The 9551-nt window shown below is 37.4% G+C and overlaps 1 protein-coding gene across 4 annotated transcripts in view; it reads right to left on the bottom strand.

The window, feature by feature from the left end:
- Positions 1–590: 590 nt before the first annotated feature.
- Positions 591–9551, bottom strand: part of fam91a1 (family with sequence similarity 91 member A1) — a 49123-nt gene continuing 40162 nt past the window's right edge. For 3 of the 4 annotated variants that reach the window (XM_020526681.2, XM_048595710.1, XM_048595711.1), the window contains 4 exons: positions 7321–7428; positions 6134–6257; positions 4385–4454; positions 591–2970 (listed from right to left, as the gene is read on the bottom strand). In XM_020526681.2, coding sequence (XP_020382270.1) covers positions 2791–2970; positions 4385–4454; positions 6134–6257; positions 7321–7428 — 482 coding nt within the window. In that variant the 3' untranslated portion in view covers positions 591–2790. The remainder of the gene's footprint in view (positions 2971–4384; positions 4455–6133; positions 6258–7320; positions 7429–9551) is intronic. The other variant, XM_048595709.1, reaches the window with a different exon arrangement.

The raw sequence follows: 9551 nt of genomic DNA, 5'->3' as shown, positions 1-9551 counted from the left end.
TAGATTGGCCCCATGCATCAGCCTAAATTCTTCATTCCAGATGACTTTGTCAAAAGAGAACCTTTGCAACTCACCGGACAGGCTGACAAAAGACTTGACTGCACCGAGCCTCTACCTTACAGTTGAAAGTTCCAAACGCCTCTTACAAGGCTATTTTATAAAAAGTGACATGGTCGATGGGATGGGGGCATTCCCCCGAGGCAGGATTTCCCAATGTGTTGACTTTTCAGTCATGACCTGGCAAAACATTGGTGGAGATACATTCAGTATTATTTCCATCAATCTGCAGGAAAGAATGGAAGATGGAAATTGCAAAAACACTCAAAATACAGGAAGGGGAACCAATGACTAACTCCCTCTGTGCATCAGCAAAGATTATGATTTATTGAAGTTCAATATTTAGACTATGCAATCAATAAATGGATTAAAAACAGCCAATTGCCATGAAGGTGGCAATAAAACTAAACTTTCAAAATAGGAAGCCAGCCACAGCAGTAATATCGACAAAGAGACTTTAGTAAAGCAGTGTAGTTCTTTGGACCACATATTAACACATTAGACATGAAAATAAATATGGAAAAACATGAAAATCTTGTCAACATTTATTGGCTATATTCTTCCAAGATAATACGTATAACAAATGTCCAAAGATCCTTTAACATGAATCAACAGTCTCACCATTCCAAAAAAATGCAATTTTTAAAGGAGGTCAAATCTCACTCACTGAAGTAACAACTTTTCTTTCGTAAATCAAGATGGAAATCAGTTGGACTATGCAGTGTAAGATACAGATAAGTGGTCACTGCCTGACATTATGGTCCATTGAAGGTATCAGTGAATATATACACTTGATGCCTATATTAACATATATTCATGGTTATTAATCTTACACTTCATACATCTTTTTGCAAAGAGAATAACTCACACATCTATTGCACTTTGAGGCCGAAGGGCACCACAGAATGAAAAATGAGACAAGGAATACTTCTGAAGTTTCAATAGTATATGGATTACAAAAGACAACAAGTAGAGAGACTACACAGTGACTTAACTGATTCACTATCCTTCAGTATCATTTGTACAGCATCACTGCTTCCAAAACAGACCAAGGTACCCTCATGGCAATGTACAATCTAGGTTACAGATCATTGTAACTGAGATGATGAGGGCAATAGAGAGTGAACGAGTCAAGGACACTTGGATAATGAAATCTTCCAATTGCACATATCAAGTACCTTAAATACTTCTGTGTAAATGAAAATGACTCAAATTACAGATTCAGAAGCAGTTTTGCAATGGATTTAAAAAGAAAAAAAAGACCTGTCATTTGCACATGTTTTATAGGTTGCAAGAAAACCTTTATTGGTCACTTCACTGCCCCAAGCCATTTCCTAATCAATTAAAACAAAAGAATAAATCTCAACACAGAAACTTAAGTTCAGAATCGCCCTCCCTCCCCAAATCAATTTCAGCAGTGGAATCCTGAAAAAACAAGTACAAAATAATCACTGCAACTGTTATTGAAGCCAAAGTTAGAACAGATCAATAGTAAAAACTACTTACTGTTATGCAAAAATAGATCCTTGCATTAGACAGAATTTCTACCATAAAAAAGGTACACTTAACTTAATCAGACCTTCTTCCTGATATCTCCAGTTTTACATAGACACAAATACAGTTAAATTGATATATTGAACAAGCATACTTGATACTGAAATACAGTCTGTTATCTTTCAGAAATCACAAGATTATGGCAGATGTATCAATAATTAAAGCTTAATGGTGTGGTGTAGATTGATTCTCATGCCAGTTTAACTGTTTTCAATGAAACTTGAATAAAAACAAAAAAACTTTTTCACCCTTCAACTAGATTTTTATGCCCGCGCGTGATAGATAGATAATACATATTTCAGCATATAATACATCAGTGAATGCGATAATATACTGATATTCAGTACCATGACAACTTTGTTCTCAAACTGTGCTTGTACATAAAATTCACTCAAAACTGGTGCTCAAAATGCACTTCAACACCAATCCTTCAGTGACAGGCACAATTTAAAAAAAAAAAAAAGTTCAATGGACTCGTTTTAATTTCAATTTGGGATTTGAGGTATGCCAATATACATTTGTCCCTAAATAGCCATCAGCAGCTTAAACACCTAAAAATCTTCCACTTCATAGGTTTAATGGGATTGTATCCTCATAATGGCCAACATCAGTGACCAACTAACTGCTCACCAATTTGTAATTGGGTTACTAAACCTTAGGACAGGAAGCAAAGTAGAAAATGGACAAACAGTGACAGCAAGATTATGGCCACCATACATAGGGTTAGAGTGGATATTAAAGCTCATTTTCTCATTGTATCAATTTAATATGGTGGAGTGGGTCTGTCAACCTTGTTTAAAATAAAAATGTCATATTTCATTGGGAAGTTACTAAGTAATTCTACAAACCAAAACACACAACCAGTTTATTTAAAGTTATCCAAGAGGTTCATCTTATTCAGCACTTTTCACAGAAAATTGAAATCACAAGTCTATTTTTTGAATTAAAACATTAAGGTGCTATATTTGGCTGTCCTTTAGGAACCCAGTGTCAGAGAAAGGCAAAAAAGAGGAGAGAGAAAAGCTAAAGGCAAGGGGTAAAAGAGACAGAAGAAACTGAGTGGAAGACAAAGAAAGAGAGAAGGGCAAAAAGCAAGAAAGGAAAATGATCAGTATAAATAGACATATGCTATTCTGAGTCGTGCTTGTGATGAGCAGTATTATAAGAACAAAATTAAGTTCAAATAGTTTGGTCCTTGTGCAATCTAGCAATATGTAGAGATGATGGAGACTTTCCAACCCACTCAGACAAAACACCATCTTTGAAGACCAGATTCTTAGCTGGAAGTGGAACTCCAACATCAATGGGTGATGATCCAGTAAATAAAGATGTAATACTACTATCTGAGTCACCAGTTTCCTGAGCACAATCACAAAATAAAAACATCAGTTATGAAAAGCTTTTCAAAGAGCAGATTTCCAGAAATATATTGATTATACTTGATACTTCCTTATCTATCTGATCTGTTATTTTCTTAATATTCATACTTATTTCAAGTGGTTGGCTTCTGCCTGATTATTGCTGACATTTATTGCATTGTGTGACTGGCAACAAACACACTGGCAACAAGTCATTTACGTAGCATCTTAAAAGTAATGAAATGGTTCCAGGTGTTTCACAGGAGCATTATGAAGTAACAAAGAAAATCTCACTGAATGGCCGAACAGGTTTGAGGGACTAAATATCACCTAATGTTGCCGACTTCCTATAAACATCGAACAGTAATAGCAGAAGAGACCAGCAATCTTTTACAAAGAGATGTGATGAATCAAGATGAATTAATTATGAGATTGTCATCCTTAAAGAATTTTAAAACCAATCAGGAGCTCGAATAGGAAAAGACCACAGATTGACTGAACATAGAGTTGTTCTGGGAGACAAGAGTGTGCAGTTTGCCTAGTTGACTACATAGTCATGGCAGCAGGGAGCTTTCAGCTTGTTATACAAAGTCTATTATATAACATGAGTTCTTTTCTCCAGAAAAAGATGAGGAACACCCTGTTAGAGATCTTTACAATTACGAAGAAGAATAGACATAGTGGTGGTCAAAATTAAGAGTTTGAAGAATTCAGGAGAAACAGCTTGAACCAGAGAAGAACTCAATATCTCAGGGAATGGTTGAGGCAAATAACATTGCTGTGTTTACGGGGAAGCTGGACAAGTAGAAAGGAAAAAGGAATAAAAGGATATGTTGATGGAGATACAAGAAGAGGTGAGGGAGGACACTCACATGGAACAAACATTGGCATGGACCAGTTGGACTAAATGGCCTGTTTCCCTGCTTGTAATATTTTGTCTGACTTGCGCTATTTTGTATGATTGACTTTGTTATTTGAAGAACAATATTCAGGATGGATGATGGAACTCCATTTAAGTTCAGGGACTCAATGTCACACCCCCAGACCAGTACATCAACAATTTGAAGCAGAATAAAGCTCTCTGTACTGTACCTTAGCTCCAACATTCTGCACTATTTCCACAGCTAATCGAGGATACTACCTGTTTAATTCCCAATTATTACTACCTTGATACCAATTACTACTTATTTAGTACCAATTATTGATGTTATGAGCTGAATTTTGACTGACAAACTCAAGTGAATTAAGATTGTTGAAGCCAGCCGGGTAGATTTTCATCCCAAATTTGAATCTGAAGGGGTAATGTTTCATTCACTCTGTCTCATCTGTGCTCATCATATTTCAATCACAATCACATTTTTAAAAAACAATCAATTTCATCAGAACACAACATTGATATTTTAGATAGTTTATACCTGGAATGACTGTACAAAGCTGAGGACTTGCAGAGATAATTTCCTACTGGAATGCAAAAGTTTCTGAAGGCTATAAAAGGAGAACAATACACAGTCAATTAATGATATGCAAATGTATACAACAATTTATTTACATTGGAAAGCGAGATAAACATGAAAGGAAATTAAACAAAATGCTGTTTACAATGACAAAACGTAAAATGTAAACACTTCCTTTTCAACACCTTTTGCTGCTCTCACTTGGAAGTGGATTTCATTCCTGAAAACCCTAATCATGTAAGTTTCCTTCTTCTGTATCATCTACATCCTCTGCTTACACAGTATCGTATGAAAAGAATGAAACAAGGCCTTTCAATGACAATTTGCATTTAACCTTAGATTAAATGCAGTGACTCCAGTGACCCAGCTATAGCCAAGGCAATACACATTTGAAAAGTTAGCCTGCAGGATTCCAGCTCTATCTTCAATCTATGTATCGTTCTGGCACAGAAGGACTGAATTTGTGTGTTTGGTCATACAAGGTTGAGAAAAAGGGTAAGCAATGCATTGACTTTATCTTTGAGTCATAATAGGTGCAAGGGTCTAACAAATGGTAGCACGACATGCATTCAGTTGGATCCCTGTTCATAACTGTGGGAGATTTTTTTCTTTAAGAACACATAAAATGATTTAATTAGGCAATAATACTTTACTGCAAGTAGTAATCAAGAGAACTTATGGATGCTACATCTGTAAATCATCAGTTCAAGTACATACATGTTTGACAAAAAATCCGTAATGCATATTTAACAATTGGTTCTGGGATTCAGGACATCAATAACATACGACTGCAGAAACTGGGATTGTTCACCTTAGAAGAGAGACGGTTAAAAATAATTGAGGTGTTCAAAATTATAAGATTTTACTACAGTAAAGGAGGCAACACTGTTTCCATTGGGAGGAGGATCAATAATAAGAGGATATAAAATACTTGGTAAAAGAAACAGCCAAGGGAGATAAATGATGAACATTCTTTCCTCCGGAGTTATAACAAAAATAGATTTTAATTTTTCATAAATATAGGACCAATGAATATCCCAAAGTACTTTGTGAAGCAAAGTGAAATACTTTGAAGCGTAGTCACTTGTTATGGTGTAGAAAATATGGCAAACAATTTGCACACAGTAAGCTTCCTCAGCCTGAGATATTATCCAGGCTTCTGTGATGTCGACTGAGGATAAATATTGATCAGGACACCAGTAATAACTAAAATAATAAGATAAATAAAATAAAATAATAATATTTTATATTCTTCAGGACAGACAGTTTAACATTACATCCAAAGACAGTTCAGCACTCCCCCATTATTGCACTGCAGTATCAACCTTGATTTTTGTGCTCAAATCTAAAAACAGGACTTAAAACCACAACCTTCTAACTCTGATGCCCAGTGCTACTAAATGCACAATAAATGATTTGGAATGTGATTGTTTAAAATAAAAAAAAAAAAAAAAATGGTGGTAGCAGTCGGAATCATAACTTTCAAAAGGGTAATTGGATCTCTTATCAGAAGCAAAAAATTTGCAGGGTTACAGGGTAGAATCAAGTGAGTGGGACTAATCGGTAGGTCCTTTTTAAGAAAGTTGGCACACACACGATGAGCTGAATGGCCATCATCTGTGCTGTACGGCTCTATGAAAAAGCAACTAAAGTCTTGTACTTGCAAAGGAAATAATAACCATTAAATGCAAAGCCCAAAACAAAATCTACCTTTCTTTCCCACATAATTGATGTGTGGCAATTTTCTGACAGACACTCCTATTTAGTTCTGAGACAAAGAGTGGGATTCCAAAGCACAGCTCCAAAGGAATCCAGTCCTGCTCTGTTGGGGAGGCTGAAAAAAATCGAAACATTGTACAAGTCAGCACAGTAAAATACTCCTGTTCGCTCTTATTTGTCACACAAAGTCTTGACAGTAACGCAGTGAGGATTAATTTACTTTTGGGGCATTGCTACAATTCAAACAACAGTTTGCATTTATGTACCACCTGTGATGTCTCAAAATGTCCTAAAGAGATTCATAGGAGTGATTATCAGATAAACCTCAACTGCTTATAGCATCGCCAGATAAGATAACAAAATAGAAGTCAAAAATATAGGTTTCTGTGGGGTGTCTTCAAACCAGAAGAGGTAGAGAGCTGGAGAGATTTAAGAAGGGAAATTGTAGACCTTGGGTTCTAGACAGCCAAAGACATGTTTGCCAATGCTGGAGCAATTAAAATAGATAGTGGTACAAGAAACCCGAACTGGGCGACGGCAGAGAAAGGGAGACAAACATTAACCACTGGATAGTAATTAGAAAACCAGGCATCAAATGAAGGATGTTTTGAAATGTCTCAAGATGATCACAGGATGCATACACCCACCAAGCATCAGGAAGCTCTTTTCAAAACAAAACCTTGCAATCTGCATGTTGCGGGAAAGACTCACATTTCTTGCCCACGTTTAGTGACCCATGATAAATCGATGTCAAGGCCGCTCCTTGAACTTTATCCATGGGTGGCAACATTCCCCACTGTATAAAAGGTAGGGAGTTCCAGGATTTTGATCCAGCAAGGATGGAAAGCAGATATAATAGAGAATGTCCAGATTCTTGTTAGGCAAGGGAAGCTAAGGTTATCAGGGGTGGATGGGAATGTGGAATTCAAAACACAAACACAAACTGATCAGCCACAATCTTACTGAATGGCTGGGCAGGCTCGAGCAGCTGAATGGCATACTTCTACTCCTAATTTCTATGTTCCAATACGTCCAAATTGGAATCATGTGATACATCAGATGGAAGCCTGGAAGTGGTAACATATTGGCTGTCCTTGTAATTCCAGGTGAGAAGTCACAGGCTTGGGAAGTGCAGTATTTAAAGTGCACAGAACTAAGATTACAATAATTGTATTTACCTTCAGCAATTCTTTTCGGCACAGCATCGGCCATGGGCTCATCAGTTACCAACTCAAATGATTCTGTGCTGCCTTGAGCATCAGATCCAGGTGGAGATTCAAATTCTTCTGCAAAACATTTGAATTCATAAATAATGTTTCTGTCAAATATAAGGCAAGATCATTTCTAGCTCATTAAGAATCTGCAGAACACCAGCATGAAGCAAAATGTATTTTCAGATGATGCAAACACAGTTTGCAGGGTGGGAGAGTTTTAAGGTTCCAAAGTACATTTGAGTCAGAGCTAATCAATTATTTTTAACATTTAAACAAAAATCTAATTTAGAGACAGCTTCTTGTACATCCCAAAGCAGCCAAACAATGCAAGTTCCCACAAATGGCAAATGATAATGACTAATCTGTTTCTGGTGTATTGATTGAGGGTTAGGTATTGGCCAGAATGAGTAGAACTCCCTCTTCTTTGAAGAAATAGCCACAGGACCTTTTACATCCAACCAAGAGGCCAGATGATTCAATGTCTCATTACAAAACACAGCACCACTGACACTGTAGCACACAATGGGCACCTCACTGGGAGTGTCCACCATGTTATACTCAGATCCCTGAGGCAGAACTTTATTCCAAAACTTCCTGACTCAGAGGCAAGAGTGCTACCCATAATGCTACAGGTAATATTATTACGACAAGTGGCATATAACACAATCAAAACCAGACTAGTACATAGGGAAATGTTGCTCTTCAGCACCTTTACCATGTCAAGTCCACAGACTGCTTATAGTCCTCTACTCAATATATGATCCTAATATTTTCAATACACCAATCACTACTTACCCCATCATCACTCTGCGTTGGCATCAAGCATCGGTAAACTGGTTAGTTGTGAGCCCAGTTTAATTGATCTCATTTGATTACGTTAAATAATTAAAATAGTAGTAATCTACTGAATTAATTTAAAGGATTAAAAATCTCTGGCAAGAAAGTTCAAATCATTCACATAGCCATCAAGAGTTTTGTGATCTGGATTTTATTTTGAATTATGAATTTCTTTCATAATTTAATTATGGTCAGATTGATTTTTGCTGACTATGACTACTGCATCTGCCCACAAAACCCAACAATAAATCAATACAATTTAAATGATAAAATAAAAGAGATGCTGGAAATCTGAAACAAGAACAGAAATTCCTGAAGAAACTCAGCACATCTGGCAGCACCTGCAGAAAGCCGACTTAATGTTGAGAGTGCAGTGATCCTTCTTCAGAACTGATTTGTAGCTGATAAAAGATGGTATAAATGTCAAACGGTGGGGGAGGGAAAAAGGAGAAGAAGTGAGTGGATAGGCAGAGATGGAGAACAACAGTCAGGCAGACAAAGAGATGAAAGACAGTATGCCAGGGAGAAAGAAAAGCTGCTAATGAGGACCTTTAGTAGGTGAAAATGGGTTGGCTGCACTGAAAACAGTCCTTGTAATGACAGGGCCTGGGATTTGGAGGTGGGTAAAGGACATAGGTGATGTTCAGGTTCTAAAACTCTTGAACTCGATATTGAGAGCTGAAGGCTGCAGGGTGCCCAAGCAGCAAACGTAATGCTGTTCTTCCAGCTTGCAATGAGCCTCACAGCAGGCCCAAGACGAGGGAACGTGGTGGTGTGTTGAAGTGGCAGGCAACTGGAAACTTGGGGTCATTTTTGTGGATAGGGCATAAGCGTACCCAGTCTGCATTTTGTCTCCCCGATGTGAAGGAGTTCAAATTGTGAACAGCAATGCTATAAATTTGATTGCAAGGGGATCAAGAATTACAGGGAGAAGGCAAGAGGATGGGGTTGAAAAACATACCAGCCATGATCAAATGGCAGAACAGATACAATAGGCTGAGTGGGCTAATTCTGCCCCTATATTTTACGGTCTAAATGATCCTACGCAGAATTACAGCATAACTCAGCCCAGTTGGACTAAACTTGTCACAAGAGATTAGGCTCCACACAAATCTGTGTCAGTCTAATCCCTCCAACACACCCTTCAAAATTTCTTTCTTATGTACTTGACTAACTTCCTCTCAAATGTATCCCCACTTTTCACCTTAACCACTTCACACTCTACCAAGACAATTGTAAACATCTGGAATTTGCTGCTGCATGGGAGTGATTGAAATGAAGAGTTCTGATGCATTTAAGAATGCACAATAGCCCCTTTGAGTCAGAGTCCTGTATGTTCAAGTCTCACTCCAGAGACT

Source organism: Rhincodon typus, chromosome 4 (genome assembly GCF_021869965.1).
Source record: "Rhincodon typus isolate 14 chromosome 4, sRhiTyp1.1, whole genome shotgun sequence".
Taxonomy (NCBI): Eukaryota; Metazoa; Chordata; class Chondrichthyes; order Orectolobiformes; family Rhincodontidae; genus Rhincodon; species Rhincodon typus.
Note: the sequence above shows the minus strand (reverse complement) of the source record. Positions and strands in the feature narration are given on the sequence as shown.